At 42.9% G+C, this 19,645-nt stretch overlaps 1 protein-coding gene across 3 annotated transcripts in view; it reads left to right on the top strand.

Moving 5' to 3' along the window:
• Positions 1–9,562: 9,562 nt before the first annotated feature.
• The window catches only part of PTBP1 (polypyrimidine tract binding protein 1), a 31,269-nt gene continuing 21,186 nt past the window's right edge, over positions 9,563–19,645 (top strand). The window contains exons 1-2 of one of the 3 annotated variants that reach the window (XM_037385590.1): positions 9,563–9,714; positions 13,948–13,978. In XM_037385590.1, coding sequence (XP_037241487.1) covers positions 9,707–9,714; positions 13,948–13,978 — 39 coding nt within the window. In that variant the 5' untranslated portion in view covers positions 9,563–9,706. Of the gene's footprint in view, positions 9,715–11,974; positions 12,000–13,947; positions 13,979–19,645 lie in introns of those variants that run through there. The other 2 variants (XM_037385589.1, XM_037385591.1) reach the window with 2 other exon arrangements.

Below are 19,645 nucleotides of genomic sequence, written 5' to 3'. Positions count from 1 at the left end.
GTCTGTTACACAGAAAATCTGCTGTACAATCCACTAGATGAGGAGACAGCTATTTCATGAGTGGACATTTCTCAACAGCATCCAGACCAGAACCCACAAAGACAAGCAGTGCTGTGGGGATGAGGTGGCTGGGCTGCCTGGCAGTGGCTGGTGGGATGGGGAGTCATATTTATTCTTGGCACCAAGGGTCACACCAAACCCTGCCACTGATGACAGTGACAGCTCCTTACGTTAGCTGAGGGGAACACTCACTTTCAGAGGCCAGCTGTAACTATATAAATAATATTTAAAAGTGGTTAGTGTCTGTATTAAAACGTCAGTTCTAGGATACTGGATATAGGCCCCTGTTTCTTTTCATACACTTCCATCTAGCTTGATCAAGTAAGAGCAACTCTGTTTTTAAGTCTGAAATCAGAACGTGAGGTTTCTTAACATTTTCACCATCTAAAACATAAACAAATCTTCACAAAAGCAAAAGCCCCTTAGCTTTGGGAGCAAGGCTTCCCTGCACTGTTTCCATTGCATAACATCCTTCAGGAACATATGGGCCAGCAAATAGAAGACGTCCGCTGCATAATTATGGCACTGACAAACCAATTGAACCTCAGCAGCTGCCGCTGGGGAGATTTCATTCATTCCCAGTATTGCCTTTTAAACTTAAGTGGCACTGGAACAAACACATCTTTGATCCAAGTAGGAAATCATTTGGAGCTTTGTGTTTAATAGAGCTGAAGCCCTGGGAAAATGATGTCTTTATTAGCCTGTATGACAATGCGGGCCTCATGGCAGGCGCACAGAGGTTTGGTGTGTCAGTCCTCTTACTTTTTCAGACGTATTTGGACATATTTGTTCTTGAATCAATGTGGAAGCAAGGACTTGAATTCAGCTGCACTGCTGAAGCGCCTATAAACTGCATGCATGACATCAAAAAGAAGTATTCGGGAAGGGGGAGAGGGAGCACAGTTTTGCCAATTCCAAAACAGAGTCGCTACGCCTCTGCATTTCTGTCCTTGTGCTACTTTGTGCCATTTTGGGGTCACTTGTTTCTCCCTTATCTCCAGCGGAATTACTGCACTAATTTGAGTTGCATACTCAAACACAGAGGAATGTACGTGGCCAATACTGTGCTATATACACGTACATACTTCTGTATGTCTCTGTGTGCGCACATCCTTTAGATTACAGGACACCTCTTCAAATGTTTCTGAAATTTCTACCAGTACACTTGCTGATATAATGTTATGAAGAATACTTAAAAAAAAGCCATGTGAAGAATCCATTCAGGATACTCCAGGCATGCATATTATTACCTGCAAGATTAGAATAAATCCTGCTCTGAATGGATGCCTAGTGAGGAGGAGGTAGTGGTATGTTGCCAGCTGCATGCTCAGTGTGAGGTTTTTCTCTCCTGCTATATATTAGTTGTGATGATTCTGGATGAGCTAATCAGTGCAAAGCCTAATTATAATTTTGTTCCTCTTCCTGAATATAGCAATATCTATTTAGACCTGAGTACATACCTGGGCATGTTACAGGGATGTTCTTAAAGGACATCAGCCCTTCATTGTGCATCACAGTAAAGAAGAAAAAGATTGACAACTTATACTGAGATAGAAGTAAACTTATCTTTGCAAACTTTGCAACAGTGAGCTTACTAAGAAAGCAGGAAGAGCCATAAAATATTCAGCAATGATTCATGGAAAGTAGTCACTAAAAATTCCTAATTCATTCATTTGCAGCAGTTCACTGACTTTGGCCTGGCAATATAGCTAAAGAAGCTGTCTGTGTTTTCTTCCTGTGTTTTCTTCCTAAAAAGTCAGCATTGGGACTATATTCTAAAATATCATCTTGCTGTTGTTTTCTTTTAAAGTATTCTCCTGGATCCTTCAGAAACTACTTAAATGCTTAGTTTCTTAGAAGGTTGCTTTAGAAATGCAAGTAAGACAGTTCCCAACAAAACCACTTTATCTTATTCACTGGTGAAGGTAATTGTAAACATTATCAATCTAAATATTATTCTTAGTTACAAACAATTATATCAACTGAGAAACAGGAGCTGGCTCGCACCCAGCAAAAATCCAATGTGCTTACAGTAAGAGAGCGAGCAGCGTGCAGACAAACACACCTAACACCTAACGGAGAATTTCTAGATGCTCTGCATGTGTATATCTATCTCTTTTAGGGCCCCTTTTTTTCATTTAAATGAACTGTGCACAGACTGAAATTCTCCTGTCTGGAGTCATCTGGCATCTGTATAATATCCATTTAAATGGCAGATGCAATGGGAGGCAACCTGAGGACAGAGAACATAGGTGGTGAGCTAGCATTTCAGGGAACAATACCTCAGCCTGGCAGGTGAGTGATGGAGAAGCTTTAGAAATAATGCATGAGCTTCAGGCTCTCCTCCACAGCAGTCTCTTGCGGTGCTGCTCACCTGGTAGCTGCCGTTTCATTTACCATTGCTCTCTTACGATGTCAGCTGCGCTGCTGGAAGTATCAGTATAACACAGCAACCCGATCAGAGACTTGGGAAAACCAGGTTACTGGTATGCTTTTTTGGGAGAAACAGGGATGAGGGCTTTCTGTTTCTGTGAGCTACGCAGAGCCTTCAAGGTTCCAGCGTGAGTGAGACCTCTCTGAAAACCTGCTGCTGAGCCATCACGACCCCCCAAAGTAATTTATCAGGAAACTGGCACCATCATAGAGGGTAATAAAATAAAATCATTGTAAGGAAATGAAAGAGCATTCCAGTCCATTTCGGTTTGTAGCATGGTAAAGCAACTGAACTGCACTAATCTTTCATTGCAAAAAAATGCCCCTGACTATAGAAAAAAGAAATGCAGAACTGCAGCTAAAGGACAGAACAGAAATTATGTTTATTTCCCTGCCCTAGGACAGCATGGGGAGATGTGCTTGTAGGGATGGTTGTTTGTATAAATAAATGTTCATTCTTGGCAGTGGAATGCAAACTATGCTGAAGGGCTGGAAACAGACCACTTTGTAAAGCTGAGGCCAGAGTAAGGGAAAGACTAAGCGAGGTTGTGGGGAGGAAATTCACATTCATTTTTAGCAACTTGGAGAGTTTCTCAAGCGTGTTTGACATTTTTAATTATGCTGATGTAGAGCCTATTCCAAGGACAAAAAAAGTCAGGATTACAGGATAAACAATTAGGAAATTTCATACCAGCCAGCTAGAGGTAGTGTTGCCTGTGGCTCTGGAGACTTTGCTGAAACACAGAATCATCTTTCATACTTTCTAGACAGATGGAATTTGAATGTCTTGCAAAATCTTCACCTAGGTCAGGAAACTCAGATTGTGGTCTTACAATCTTTTACTAAAGGCATATTTTTTGATAGCCCACATTAGACAGGAAAGAGATTACTCTGAACTGCTGCTATTTGTCCAGGCTTTCCTGCAAGGTTTCCTGAGAGGGTAGGAAACAATCTTGCTATGTTTATATCAATTGTCTCAGAATCTGTAACTTTACAATGGAAAATAAACCTGAAATTTCTCATGGAGAGTAAGATCAGCTCTGTGGCATCAAATCATGGGAGTCATGGCCTGTTTGTCCATTTTCCATGCTCAGAACATCCTGCATCATGACTGCAGCATCTCACTTTACATGCGTACCAGTGGAAAAGAGCTCAACATGCTTGCTCACCCACCTTCCTTTCCGAAGAATTTGCAAGAAAAATGCACCTAGTTTCTGTGTCAAGGGTGATACACGTGGCATTGGAATGGCAGGAGTTTCCCATTTGTTGTTGAGCAGAAATGTTTCAGAAATATCATTCAGGAGTGGTTTCTAACACCCACCTGCCCTACGTGCCTCGCACTCCCTGCTTCCTGGGCCAATACAGGGGCTGCTGCTGGCACTCCTAGGATGAGCAGAACTCAATAGGAACTTGCATTCTCTTTGAGATAATGGAAAGTCACAGAGGAGGTATCCAGCTTTTCGGCATGAATAAATCATTAAGAGTATGAATTATTCAGTGATCATCCCTACAACATGTGCTACATTCAGACTCAAGAGGCAGTATCCCTATTGTGTGGGTTTTCTTCCCAAACATTACAGATGTATGACAGGCTAATGAATCTAAATACTCAAATGAAATGATGGGAAATAAGATTAAAAGAATAATTTACAAAATAGCAGGAAAAAGCTGCTAAAAAGGGTTGTGATACCTCAGGCTGGCATTACAGTGGCCAGAGAATCTCTTAACTCAGTGGTGGTGTTGAAGCAAGCTGTCCACAACAGTTAGAATCATAATGTGAAGTATGAATAACTAGTGGCTCAGGAAATTGGAAACACAGGTTGGAGGAAAGAGCTGGAATCACAGGCCCAGAATCAACACACAAACTGACCCAGTCTTCTAGTAACCTGTGTCAACACAAAAAAACCCCAAACAATATGGGTATTACCTGCATTTCCCAAATGCCAGTATGTAATCTTGGCAGCACTTGTTAGATAATTCAAAATTTCTGGGCTTAGATAAGTGTTGTAAGATCAGTATCTTTGCCCTATGGTGCTTTTTAAACATTCCATTTATTATGAGCTGAAATGGGGTGAGTTAAGAGTAGAACTGGGTTATAATGACTGGAAGGATGGCACTGATAATTCTGTATCACTATAATTATTTTAATTCCACAGCCCAAAATCACAGAGCCTATGGCCCAGGTAAGCAGGGGCAAGCCATGATCCCTAAGCAACACATGCCAAAAGTTTATCTTAGAAGGCTGAAGCAAAGAGTTGCAGTTCTGCTGTAAATTGTAGGGGGTATAATCAAACCATAGATTAATCCACACCACGCCAACACAGACTGGAAGAAAAAAAAAAAAAAGTCCTGTGTTCAATAGCCAGGAAATGGCTGGTTCATCCTTCACAGGAAATGAGTCACCCAAAACCAAAAGCATCGGCAGCCAGGAGCATGGAAGACAGGGAAGTTCTGAAACAACATGGACTGATAACAACAGAATAACCTATACAGATAAGTCTCATTTTGTCACAGATTAGAAAGAGGGAAAGAAATGTAAAATCTGAGCTCTTGTGACTATACTTAACATTTTAAGTTGATACAACTGCATGTAGATATAGTTTGTAGATATATAAAATACCTGTAGATATAGTTTGGCAGTCCTGTTAAAAGGTGAAATCAGAACGTGCAGTGGCAACACTAATAATAAAGGTTCCAAGTGCAGATATACTTGCTTGCAAAGTGCTGTTCAACTTTGTCCCTGGAAAGGAGGCTTCAAATTGCTGTGGTGGCATAGGTGTCATAAAAATCCAGCTTAGGGAGCTTGTAAACTGGCTAGAAACGCTTCTATTTAATACTTAAAGTATATTAAACTCAATTTCTTTTATCAATTACCAGTTGGTACACTGTTTGGTAATACTTTATGCTGCCAGACTCTTATGGATCAGTAGAAAAAATACTCCCCTTGCTAACTATGTATACTGCTTGTAAAACCACGTCTGCAGTTAAGAAATGAACTTTTCCCAAGCACTGAACACATAGCCAGCTCTCCAGCGATCAATAACCCCAGCTTTCTGCCTGTGCGGCTTATGACTTCTACTTGTGATACTTCTGGCCTCTCTCCCCTTCCCTTAGGTATGAGCAGAGTAAGAAGATACCTGTGCTCTCAGTAGTTTTGAGCCATGTGTGAACTCACTGGCTGATCAGGAGCCATCTGCATCTTTTTGTTAAATATTTTTTTGACTGATAAAAGCAGCAGCGAGTTTGTTCCTTCTCTGCTAGCTCTAGACTAACCATTTCCAGAGCTGTGATGTGGCATCATGAATGATGCACAAAAGAATGTTCTGGCATCCTAAGATGTTGCTAAAGCTGCAAATATTCTTTTAAACAAAACAGCCATGTTGATTGAAAGGGCTTTAAAATAAATAAAAGCAACAAAAAGAAGCAAAGGTATTTGAATAACCTCTGTCCCTCAGGTTTCTTTGGGACTATACTGGTAGCAAAGTTATATATGAAAGAGTTTCCTGGTTTAGGACCTTACAGGGTACTGCGAACAGTGGGGGAGGAGGGGAACTTGCAGGAAAACAATTGTCATTAAAAACAGTATCTGATATGCAGAGTAGTTTGGGTTCCTGAACAGAGACCATATTTTAGGAGGGCTCTTGTTTTCAAGTCACTGATAGAAATGCTGGGTGGAAGAGGAAGAAGGGGAAAAAAACTGCACCAGTTTGCAAATGAATTTACTTACGTAGAGAAGTGTCCTGTGAATGTACTCCAGGGTTCAGAGCTATTTTAAAAATACAAAGGAAAAAAGGCAGGAAAAGGGTCTTACTTGTTTCAGAGGGTTTTTCTTCCCTGCATGGTAAATTAAATTCAAAGAGACAACATAGGCAGGAAGGGCTTAAAACAGAGAAAAACCTGGGTGTGTCCCGCCAAGGCCTTTCTGGCTGAGGAGGAACCAGAGCCGGGGGAGGGTGGGACCATTTTGCTGGATTGTACAAAAGAAGCCGATTCCTATTTTTCCCTCCTCCCTCCTATTTTTTTTTTTTTTTCACGTAGCCATTTTCATGTGGGTTTCTTTTTCAAAACAAACAAAAAGATACACAGAGACAGGTCCTTCTCCCTGCTGGTTTTGGTTTGGGTTGGTTGTTTTTTTGTTTTGGGTTGGTTGGGGTTTTTTTTGTATAAAGGATTATTTTGTTCTTAAAAAACATAGTCCTGTTTGGCCCAGAAAAAGAGGGTGCATTACCCAATAGTATCACTAGTAAGTTTGCTACAATAGTATCTGAAAAAATGCTGTCTAAAAATTTCTGTTAACAGGAAAATGTCTGATTAAATGTTGCATAATCAGCATTTCTCCTAGAACTATGGAAAATCTAGTGAGCTTGCATGAACCTTGAAAGAGTCTTTTAAGCTAGACCACAACTGCACAGACGAGGTCTTTGAAAAGGAGTAATTCTTTGATGGCATCCACCTGTGTTTGCTTTTCCAAAGATATCCGAAAAGCAGCTTGGGGTATCTGCCCATTAAATAAACTAACATCAATAGTCACTACAAAATCAGATATTGTCCTTACCAGTGATCTGCACCTAGCATTAATGACTTTTTTCCAAAGTCTGTGTCACCTTCACAGCACCTTTCTTTAGCATATGCTTCTTTACAAGCAGACTGAAGTATCTCATATTTAAAAATCGGAGTGATTCCATCTCCACACTATCCTGCACTATGGAGGGATTTCTTACATGCAGTATATAAACCAGGTTATTCTGAAGGGAAGATGAAGTGAAACACCTCCATGGGAAATAAAGCTTAAAACAGGCATACTTCAAGAAAGTGCATTGCGGCTTGGGAGATGGGAGTTAAATTCCTGCTCTGCTTTGATCAGATCACTTTATCTCTCTGGCTCTCAGCTCAGCAGCTCTGAAGTAGATCACATAATCCCATCATTTTCCCCTTCTTTGCCTCATCTAAGTTGTAAATCTCTTATCTGTGGCAAAAGCTGAGCCTTTCATATGCAGTACCTAGTAAAATAACTTTGGTTTCAGATGGGGCCTTTAGTGCCTGTAGCAATAGGTAAGCACATACTTTTTCTCCATTTTAAACATCACTCACTGCTTGAACAAAGGCCAAATGGCCAGGGAGCCCAATAAATCAAAGATACAGAAATTCGAGCTACCAGCTCCTGGTAAGATCGAAGGTCTATGGAAGCTCTTGCAGTTGATGTTTGGTCCTGGTCACCCACACATCCAAGCACTGCCCCACTCTCTGAGAAAAAAGACATCTCTAGCTGTAGGAACCAACACAGTAATATGTGTTTGAGAGAAAATAATAGGGACAGTTTCAGTTTTATCTTTTTTTTTCCATATTTGTATGTCTACTGTATGCTTCAGAAAGAAATGAGAATATAAAACATGTCTGTACCTGTCAGTTACCTGACATTAAGCTGAAACACTGCACAAGGATAAGACTGCAAATTTAATTTGCACTGTATTTTCAAAATCTTTTTCTGAACCTTCAGATACGTACCCCTGACATGGCTGTGTTACAGCTCAGGTCGGCTTCCACCAGTGGCACTGATCTAGATTAGTGCTTTACTGTTTACCACTGACAACAGAGGCAGATGGGTAGAATTGTACAAATGTTTTCACAAAAATGTCAAAAGTGAGTGGGCTGGTGAGGTACAGGGAGCCTTTCTACAGTAAGGCCAGTATTATGTTGCCTAGAAACTCTCAAAACAGGGTTACAGCTAATGAAGCCAAGATCAATGTGGACTGGACATTTGATAGTTGATTCAATGCTACACAAGGGACTTGTAGCGAGGTCTGGGACAATTAATTCTTGTGCTGCAGTCAACAGATAGGGTTATGACAAGTGAGGCAAAGAAAATGAGTAATTGCTAGTAGAATTCCCAGTGAGCAAACACTGCCTATATTTAAACAGAGACATGCAGCATTTCAGCTATAGAAGCAAACTGCTTTATAGAATGATCTTAGTGTGGAGGAACCAGCAATGTCCAGGTGGATTGGAGGAAGATCCCAGGATCTGCTCAGCCTGCAGTGGGATCCCGGCCCTGGTGGGCCTGTTCCTGAGCTGGAACAAAGTAAACACACAAGCACCGTTTACAGCCAGACCCCTGGTTCTCCCCTTTTTTTTTAAGGGGCCTTCATCTGGTGGCATACAAAACAATCTTGACAATCATTTTGAAGACTGCCACAGAAAGTATCTAACACAATTAAGTCCACTGTAGTAGGGTTAAATTTACTATAGAGGGTCCAGCACTTGAAAAGGAAATAATCTTTTGAAATTCCCCAAAGACAGGAAATCCGTGGATTTTACATGATCTCCGCAGGAGACCTACAGGCAACATTAAGAGTATAACAAGCTTATTTAATTAACCACTGAGGTTCACCTGCCTGGAAAAAAGAGCTGTTTTGGTCAGCAACGGTGTCAGGACTGTAACCACGGAAAAATATTATTCTGATGCTTGAGCAGAGCAGGTAGGTGTTACGTCTTACCTCACAAGTTCTCTCTCCCTCACACACTGAGTAATCTTTATCCTTAAGATATTAACTGCAATTAAACAGACTTTATCCTATCTCTTAAATAAAACTTCTAGGTGATGTCTAGCGCCATTAGAAGTCCCCAGACTGCCAGTGCTAAATCACTAACCTAATTTCGGTGAGGAGCCCGCCCTCCCTTACCCGAGATGGCAACGGACGGGTGTGCGCGGCTTCCCTGCCCATAGCCAACATGGCGGCGGCGGTCGAACCGCTTCCGCAGGCCCAGCCCGCGCTGCGAGTGACAACACAATGTGCACGTTGGGGCCCTTGCCCATATTCAAGATGGCGCCTAACGCGGTTATCCCATGCCCTGCCCCCACTCAACATGGTAGATCCGTGTGGTATTTCGGCATCCTTCCCGCTCTCAAGATGGCTCCTCCCCACCGCCTCCCCTCGCCTACCGAATGGCGCCGCGCACCGGCGCTTTGCACCGCCCCGCAGCCCGCCTGCAGCCAATAGGCTTCGCGGGAGGCGCCAGGGCGCCAACCCTCGGAGGCGGGCGATCCCCGCCCCTGCTATCAAGATGACATCTCTGATAGCCAATGGGGCGTTGGCGCGGGTGAGGCGGGCCGGGCGGCGCCGCCATTTTGTGAGTCTATAACACGGAGCGGTTGGGTTCGTTCCTGCTATTCCGGCGCCTCCACTCCGTTCCCGACGGGTCTCCTCCGTGTGCAATGGACGGGTGAGTCCCCGCCGGCCCGGGCCTCGGCGCGGGCGGCACCGTGCCGGGGGCGCTGCCGGACTCTTCCCGGGGTGCGGAGGAGGGGGAGAAGGCGGCCGAGGTTCGGGACCCGCGCCGGGGGCTGGGGCGTTACCTGAGGGGGGGGCGCCAAGGGTGCGGCCGGGCCGCCCGGCGGGGGCGAGGCGGGAAGGGGAGGCGGCAGTCGCCGGCGGGGCCGGGAGCTGAGGGGGCGGGCGGGGGGTGTCTCCCGCGCGGGCCGCCCCCTCGGAGTCCCTCGCCGCGGAGCGGGGGGGAAGCGGGGACGGGGGTGGCCCCTGCTCCGCGGCCGCCGCCCCGGCGCGGCGCCTCGTGGGGACCATCCCCCGCCTCGTGTACGCGCCCCACCGGGGGGGCTCCGCCGCCGTGTGCCGGGGTGGGGGGGCCTGCCCGGGGGGGAGGCCGCCCCGTCCCCGCCGGGGCTGGGCGGGGGGAACCCCTCCCTCGCGAGGGGCCCGGCAGGCTGCGAGCGCCGCGTGGGCGTGCGGCTGCGGGGGGGGAGCGCGGCGCGGCGCCGGGGCGGCTCGGCCCGCGGGGGACGGCACCGGCAGCCGGCGCACCTGGCGGGGGGGGCGCAGCCGGGGCGGGCAGCTGATTCACGCCGGGGCCTTGCTGCTATTGTCTGGCGCTTTCGCAAGCGGGGGGAGGGGAGGGGGGGGTTCTCGCTGGATTTTCTTTTGTGAGCAGCTTTTTCGATCAGCGCAACTTTTGCATCGGTTTGCAAAGAGCTGTAACGCTTTCGGGCACGGCGGGAGCTCGCTGCAAGTAAGGTTTCCATTGCAGTGTTACCTGAGAGCCGTAGGTAGAGCAGACCTGTTCTGCTCCCTCTTTCCATTGTCCGCTTCCAACTCCTTCGAGAAAAAAACTTTACTCCGTGACTCTTTGGCTCGTGTAATTATTCTGGAGCTCAACTTTTTATCTCGGGCAGCATTGATTTCTTTAATCACCACCTCATCAGATGTCTCGCTTCATAGGTGTTTGCTTGTAGAAACTGATAATTCATCGAAGGCAACTCGGTTAGAAATAAGGTCTCCATATTTCTTTTTAATTGCATGTTTTTGTAGCGAGCTGATTTTTGTTTCTTCTAGAGCGCAGTAGTTAAAGTATTTCTGAAGGCCTCCCAGTAAGCAGTCTGTTTTCCCAGAGCCCTTAAGTACGGGAAGCCCAAATTAGTGCCTCCTCGCTTCTTGCCTCGGAACACTAGTCTGGTGAGAATTAGGCGTAGTCACATGTCTGGTGGTTTTTTTACACACTGAAAAAGTGGCGTCTCAGCGTTGTTTTCACCTAAAATCCCGTAAAAATCCTGTCCCTTGCAATTATTTTTTAGGCTCGAAGATGCAGTGAGGTTGCTTTGCTTCTTGTAACAAGTTGCTCATCATGTTGAATGATATTAAAAACCCATCAGCATGTGAGAGAAACTGACTTTTGCCATTAGAATCTATCAGCTGTCTTCACCCTAGCTCCTAGGAAAGCTGATTTACTGTGTATGTTAAATTACTTGTTATTTGAATGTAGACATTTTAGTGTATCATATGAGTCTTAATTATATGTTATCTTTTGGAGATTGTGGCGCATGATCTGTTTACCCTGTGAAAGCTGTCTTCTGTTAAAACTTAGAAAGCTGCTTCTGAAAATAGTTTTCATTTCTGCTTAGCTGGCAGTGAGCAGTCTCCCTGGCTACAGGCTGCTTCTGTCTCCTTCTACCTAAAATGATACTTAAAGCTGTGCTTTTCAAATGATCATGTTTGAATAACTTTGTTAAAATATGCAAGGAGTTCATATGGGAAGTGCTGCTTTGGAAAATGACCTAGAGGTTTTACTGGTGCCGCTTTATTCTTCCCCTTACTGCGTAGGATCTATCCCATTCCGTGTAAAAAATAACTTATGAAAGGCTTTTTGCCTGTTCTTTCAGAGTTGTTTATAAAGTTTTAATCCCCTACTTATGGTTGACATGGGATGAGAGAATGAAGCTTCAGATGATGATTTATTAAGCATGTGTGTGTGAACTGGAAGTATGTTGCATGTTTCTTGAATAAAAATTCTTAAATACTGTTGGTGCTTGTTTCTTGTATTCATTTTATCAAATGGGTTACAGCAGTATTCCAGGAATCGATAATTCTTGGCAAATAAAACGGCCCTTCCTGTTGGGTAATTTTAAATGCTATCCCCTGTTAAGGCTACTTTATGTAAAACATTTCCTGTGTGTGAGGCCCACAGGAGGAACAGGAAGTAAGAGAAATGGCTCTGGGGTAAGTTTGAGAGTTTTAGAAACTTGGGAGATTCCCTGTTCTTATGCTTTGCTGGAAATAATGTTGGGGTTTTTTTAAGGTTATGAAAACTGCTGGGTTTATGTATTTTAAGTGAAGAAATGTGTGCTTTTATTTAGTAATTCTAATAGAATGATTATGGTTTCTTAAACTTGATATGTGCAGATGGGTTTAATTAGTTCATTACTGCTGGCCTTCAAAGTGCAGCAAAACCCATCTGTCTTGGTTGGTGACCAGACACCAGGGGATTGCGAAGCCCAGCATTCTCATACAGAGCGTTCTTTAAGTAGTTCACTTAGTTTCTTTTTTTTTTTTTTTAACCCATCGCGTGGCTTCCTGGCAGCCGCCATTGGATCAGACTGTAACCCAGCTGTAAAGTGCTGGGTTATGATGACATGGCAGGTTGGTTTTGAAGAGGAAGTATGAGGAGCTGAGCTGGCTTATACTTGTGTTACGGCTTATTTGTGAAACATGAGTGACTTAATAAGATTGAGCAGCATTTCATTCCCTGAAAAGTTACGAATTGTTGCAGGAGGGTAGGGAAGGAAGTAGTAAATGCAAATTTTCTAGCATTAAATTGCTTCGTAGAATTGATCTTGAGTACTTCAGATCTCATAGCTGACTGAAGAATGCCTGCCCTGCCTTCTGATTCTTTGCCGTGTTTCCTTAAGGTTGCTGCAGGTCTGTTAGCTACTTCTGGATCCTTTACTCTTCTGAAATGATGGTCAGCTGTTTGAAAGATGGGAGTCTGAAAGAACAGGCAGTGCTGTGTATATATATGTCAGTTTAAAATTATAATTTCTGTGCAGTTTTGCATTGCTGCTTTGCAGTGGTTTGGAGTTTATAACAAAAAGATAAAATCTTCAGTGCAAGGTTATAACTCAGATCCGTAGACTGACTTGAGCACTCCCACAAAAAGGAGTAGGTATTGAACTACTCGGGAAGATCACCCAGGTACCATGTGCCAAGCTGTAGACAAAGTCATTCGCATTCCATCAGTGAAAAGTTGCTCAAAGTAGGTGTGTGTCGTGATATGTAATGGTCACTGCTGACAAGAGCTAGCACAAGCTGCTTGAGGTACAACTAACACTATTTTTCACGTTCATCGGGAAGTCTCATTTTAGGAGGTTTAAGCTCTACCATATGCACTTAACTGTGTTTTCCTTCAGATCTGTGTTAGTGAAAAACACTATTTGTTTTCCTAAGTAGAAAAAAATTGATAGAGGAACCTTGTGTACAGGCATACCCCAATCTGGGAGCTGCCTGGACCTCTTCCCTGCTCTTTCTAATTGCGCTTTGTTAGTCTGGCACTGGTCTGGCTCCAGTGGTGTTAGCATGGCTGGAGGGCTGCTGTAAGCCTGGCACCGACTCTTGGCTTGGCTGAGAAAACAGCCCAAACTCAGCGTGGTGTGTGCTGTCTGTTTCGGGTACCACTGGAGCTGTAGCATTAGTAGTCTTCGCTATTGACTTGATAATTTTGCTAGAGGTAGCCTCTTTACAGCCTAGCAGAGGTTACTTCTTTGAATAGAAGGTTGTTAAGAATTGTAGAAGTGAATATTGGTGATGGAGTTGACTTCTGATCTTTTGGTCTTGGTTTAATCAGCGGTGTGTTCAAATTGCATCGCATTCCCATGGAGAATGCTAGGCTGTGTTAACTGTGGGTTTTTTGGTCGTAGCCCCCCATGGTACCCTTGCAAAAGGAGCAAACTTTGCTGTAGGAAGTCGAAGAGCTGCAGTTTTCTAGCACTGTTGGGTCTTGGGTCTCCACCATCACAATCTAATAATTTTTCTTTGTATAAACTGTCCTTGGCTCACTTGCAAAGACAACTGTGCACTTTGACTTGCTTTTTTCTTACTACTGTAAACTATGCTGGATATTTGTGGCAAACCTATCTAACTTTTTTAATCCTTTTCTTTCTTTTTTCTACAGCATTGTCCAAGATATAACAGTTGGTACAAAGGTAGGCACTTCTCACTTTTTCTCTCTTTTTACACTGCTCAGCATCTGACCTAGTTTTAGCCTCACCAAATGTAGATCTTCAGCTTTAAAGGGTTATTTCTGGTACCATGTAAATTGGTTTTAACCAGAAGGTAATTTAGTTTTCATGTGCATTTAAAACTTTTATTATGGCTCAGCGTTTAGCTCTTGGCTTTTGGACATTGATTATCAACTGTCAGAACTTTATTGCATTTAGAAACAGCCCTTTCCCTTACTAAAATGTCAAGCCATGCATGTTATTTGTGTGCTAGACAATGCTTCTCAATGAAGAAATTGGTCCTTTTTCTTTTGAGAACTCAATTTCCTTTGTTTATGTGAATTCTTGTTCAGTTATATATCAAAAATCCTTCTGCCACAGAAAACTGAGTGTTTAGCTGTTGATTTTTATCTCTTGCAAGTACAGTAAATATGACCTTTACCCTTCTAGTCTCAGGTTTTGAAAGTGCAGACTTAGCCCTAAAACTCAAAGTGCTGACAGGAGCCTCCTTATCTGCTGTGTGTGGTAATGGGCTGTTGTGTTCACAGGATAAAAGCTCATTCCTGTGAAATGTTAAACTGGAATGTGCAGGATAGACTGGCACTCCCTCATGTACTAAAGGTTTTTCATTTTACTTCATGGACATTGTAGCTAAATGCTCTGGGATCAGGATTACAGTAAGTTCAGCCCTGCCGAGTTCTTTTTATTAGATAGTATGTGTGTGAATATTGGCCCCCGAAGTGGTAGTATGACATCTTTTTTTTTAATGACCCAGGTTGTGTGGTTATTAGCATCTTCGTTATTAACTGAGAAAGATGGGTGTGGCAACTTCATAGGCTGGTGAAGTGATGGTGTGTGATAGGACAAATCTGAAGTAGAGCTGAGCTTGGGTAGCATGAGCTGTTAGGTCTACTTAAGCAGAGAGAGAATTTTCTGCTAGACCACAAATTGGATTTTGTGTTGGAAATACAAAATGAGATGTGACTGCTGTTAAGCATAGGCATGCTTGTTAGTGCTTCAGGGCTTCTGACAACATTAAACGCATGAAGGGGCTCGGTTTAATAGCTGTAGGGGAACGGTTATTCTAACTCTTTCTCATATGAGAATCTGAAGTTTGAATTAATCGTAGTGCCATAAGTAGTGTCTGGTTGTGGTTGAGAATGTTGTCTGCTGCAGAAGACTTTAGTTTGCCATCAGAGGAAGAGGAGGAGGAAGGGCTTGTGCCTGGACAATAAGGCTGGCTAATAATGTAGAGCCTTTATAAAAGGTAGCCTGAGTCACCCTTCAACTGCTGTAGAGCAATTTGATACAACATCTTCTAGTAAACTGATTAATCTAAGTAAAAGTCCCCTCAGTTGGCTTTAACAATGTGTAATTTTCAGCTTTAGGTTCTTGCAGCTTTAAGAAGTGGTTTTATGTAACTAAACTTGACCAGGAAATTTCTGAAACTATAATTGTAGTCCTCTCGGTGAATCTTGAAAAGCTTCAGGATGTGGTATTGCATGCATCATCACTCCCATCTGTGGGGTGACTTCAGTCTGTAGCATAGTATGGTCAGACCTCTAGAATGAGGACTGGGAGAAATCCCACCCAGGCACACAAGGTAGAACTGTGACCACAGTTATGCAGGTTGTGGGGTGGGGAGTGGTGAGACAAAAGTGTGCATCAAAATGAGGTTTCTTGTCAGGTCAGACAAGGCAGGTTTTGAGAAAGTTGAAACAAAATTTTAAGAGTGGCAGAAGGAAAGGAAAGCTGAATCATCTTGATAAAGGTAAGTTTTAAAATTACTTTTGACATAGCAATGTTATCTGCTTATGTTTAAATAAGTCATTGAATATAGCAGTGCAGATCATGTAATAGAATCACATTCTTGAATGTTATGGTATAACATGTTACACATGTCACGGATTTGCTTAGGTAAGTCAGAACCATGTTGGTGCACAGCTAGGAACAAAACAAAGGCTTCTTGTATGCCTGCATCCTCTGCATGGCTGTGTGCAGGTCAGCTATGTCCAGACAGCTTCCCCATACTCTGCTTGCTTGTACTACTCAAAATCATCTGACTGCAGGACTCTTGCACAGAGGGGGGTACAGGCACCTCTGTTTCAAAAAGCTGTGTAACCAAATCGTGTATCAATTGCCTCTTAAAAATACTTAACCTCTGTGGTAAGTGTAAGACCTCATTGGCTACGGCTCTTCGGAAATTTTGCTGTTGCTTTTGTCTGTTGTTTCCGCTTCAATCTACCCTCCTTTTGGTTTGTCAGTATGTAATTTGAAGGGACAGCAAAAGGTTTCTGTCAGTGTTGCCTTTGCTGAAGTAACTACAGCGATAGAGCTCTGTTTATCCATCAGCAGTTGTTTGATCCCTGGGATATCACTGAAATCACTTCAAGGATTAACTGATTCCCCACCTTCAGAAGCAGATGATCTTTACAATTGCTTGATAACTTAAAATAATGCTGTGGAACTGTAGTTCTGTAGTCTGCTGACTTTTATAAAAACACATTCATAGAAATGAGATTCAGGTGGAGCTAGGACTACTTTGTGTGTCCATTCAGAAAGCTCTGCTTGCCAAGAGAGCTTCCTGGCTGAGCTTCTAAATTAGATGTGAAAACTTCTTGAGCTGGAAAACTTTTTAATCTGAGGTGCATACATTCTTGCCATATATGTACAAAGAAGTTAAGAGTGGTGCTCCAAGTTTAAGGTATTAGAAAATTACAGTCCCCAAAAGCTGTTGCCTCCTGTCATACTTTAGGTGCTATGTTCCTGAGACACCAGTAGACCTTTATGATGATCTGCTGTGGTGACAGAAATGTCCCAAAGTTGGAGAACTTTCAGACAAGCAGGAAGAGTGCCTGGGACTTAAAACCCTGCTGATCAAACTGTCAAAGATAACTTAACAATGGCCTCTTGGTTGTCTTCCTATTGCCAGTGTTCCCGGTTGCAAAGTGTAACTTTGAAATCAAGGACTTTGTGTGAAAGGATGTATCAAGTTTGATTTACTTTATTGTTTCAAAAGGCTGGCACTTTTTTTTTAGGATTTTCTCACATCCTTAATTTACCTATTAAGGTAGACACACCTGCCTCAATTAATTGTTCCGAGGTCTTAGTTATATTTAGGATCTGTAACTGAAGAAGTCCCCACGTGTTCTCATGGCTTACTACTTGAGCACTGTCCTGCCTGATGGTCCTGTTTTTAATCAGGATGATAATTGTAGTAGCCATTCCTGGGCTTCACTAGTCTGTAGGCTCTTCAAAGTGTGTGAATTTGTTTAGGAAGCTCGTTGTTATTCTGGTATGGGGCTCTTGATGCACAGCCTTCTGGAATGTCCTGCAGATTAGAAACACATGATTTGAGACTTATTTCTTCCCATGGTTTCATTGCTGTCTAACAGGGAAGGAAGTAGGCCTTAAGATGGAGGCACTGTGTTTGAAGTCCAAGGTACTAGGTGTGACCCCTGCAGTTGCTTCTTCTAAGTAATTTAATCAAGATCACTCTCTGTATCTCCTTTCCCTTTCTTTAATTTTCCTAGATATTGCTACTGTTTTAGGCTCTGGTCTCTGACCAGGACTGACTTACTAGAAAGAGTATGAGCTATATGTCATTGTTCTTTAAGTGAAATTGCATTTCAGTGATTGAAGTCTCAGAATAGTTTAGGTGCCAAATAATCTTGTAGCTTGTTAAGTTGAGCTGTTTTTGGAAGTTGATGCTTCCAGAAACAAAAAAAAAATCTGTGGCATTTGAGAAGTTAATTTTTAAAACAGGGTTTGCTAGAGTGTGATACCGGCTGACTGCATAGAAGTGATTTGTGATCAAGCCAGGATCTTTGCCATGGGAACAGTAATTATGGCTTCAGGCAGTGGGCCAAGAATGTTGTGAGGAAATTCCAGTCCCCTCCTATGGCTTTAGTTAGAGGCTGCAACAAGCTGGCTCTTGTGGCCACTAACAGGCATGATCACACGTGTAAGCCACATGTTGGTAGCAAGGTACATGGATGGTAGTGCCTTTTGGCAAGCATTGTGTCAGCTGGATGTGGTAAATAGCTTGATCTAATCTGTGTTAGCCTTGCATGCAGGTTTTACGCACCTGTATCTTCAACTTGTAGATAACTGTCCTTTGCAGGACATTTGGTAAGCCCTCTGGTTGGATTATGAAAACAGTTTGCATCTGTATTAAGTTCAATGGGAATTTTAGCTATTGGCTGAAGCAGAGGTGCTAAGCAAGATTGTTACTACAGGCTTATCAGCTATTAGATCTGTTTAAAGCAGTTTCTCTATCGCATCTAAACCAATTTTTTTGTGGAAGCCAGCTCAAATTACTTACAGTTGGAAAGGAAATGAGCTGTGACTCCTGTTGTAGGTGAAAATTAATTTGTGTGAGGCTTTCTAGAAAATGATCAGTTAATAAAAAGGTTGTAGAAAATATTCCAGTTTAACCTCAGGCCTACTTTGCCCTCAATCTCTGATTTAAAAAAAAATTAGCGAAATATTTAACCCACATCAATTTATTCAGCTTTATCTTTTTAATCCCTCAAGTGTGGGGATAGACGCTGGCCTCTGAGTCACTGACAGCTGTTCCAAGTATTGTCAAATGAGAAAATGCAGATGTACTGGTGCCACATCTGTGGCCATCTCACACTAGTAAGAAGAGTAGGCATTATTTAATTTAAAATTCTGTGTGATTCTGGTATAGCTGTCTTTCAGGCTTCATATGGAAACTGGTTGAATACTGTGCTTAGTTCAGCAAGTGTGTTCTGGTAATCCCAATGTAATGATTGCTCGGTGTTTGCCAAAGCAGATTGCAGTTATTACACAACTGCAATTTAGATGAGATTGAATTACTGCAGAGTTCCTTCTAAACCTGCATGTTCAGTTCGGCCTTTCACAGATTTAGGCACAAAATGTTCTTTTTTTTTGCAGGTTCCATTTTTCCCAAAGTGACTCATCCAGCAGTATTTCTTTTCTGTTAGTATTTGTATTAAGCTTTACCAAGGATCTGTCTGCTCCACTGCAATGACTTTAAAAGCTCAAGGTTGACTACTAGTTAAGTTTCAATTTGGGAACAGTGTGTCATAAAGCTTGGGTGTGTGCTGCCCTACAAAGCCAGAATGACTGCATTACAGCAGTACTTGGAGTTTAGGAATTTTGGGCTATTTAAAACGGCCACACCTTTTATTTGCTCAAAGGGCAGGTTTGTTTCACAGGGTGTCTCCATAGTAGCAAAGACTGAGAAAGAAAGGGAGGGGCTGATGAGATGAGTGGGTTGAGGATCCGGCTTCGCTCTCAAGCTGCTGTGTGCTTGGGCTTGGAATGCATGTTGCAAAATCTCAAGTCATGTTGTGTGACCAATCGTTTTAATGTAATACTGAAGTTCCCAGTGTCTTTTAGGAACTCTAAAATCATCTGCATGCTATAGAAATGGTACCAGCTGTTGTGGCAGTGAGTTACGTAGGAAACTTCTTCTAAGCACTAAATGCTTTGCACTACTCTGACCAACTAACCTAGTTTCAAAGATGCTGAAAGTGTGTGTACCAGGTATGCTGTGGTGTATCTTAGTGGGAAGTTCACCATGCTGGCTCTTCTGTAAAGGTATTAGACTAAATCTTGTCCAGACAAGAGTGAGGTGATAACAACTTAAAAAAGCCTTAAGTG

Source organism: Falco rusticolus, chromosome 4 (assembly GCF_015220075.1).
Source record: "Falco rusticolus isolate bFalRus1 chromosome 4, bFalRus1.pri, whole genome shotgun sequence".
NCBI lineage: Eukaryota > Metazoa > Chordata > Aves > Falconiformes > Falconidae > Falco > Falco rusticolus.
Note: the sequence above shows the minus strand (reverse complement) of the source record. Positions and strands in the feature narration are given on the sequence as shown.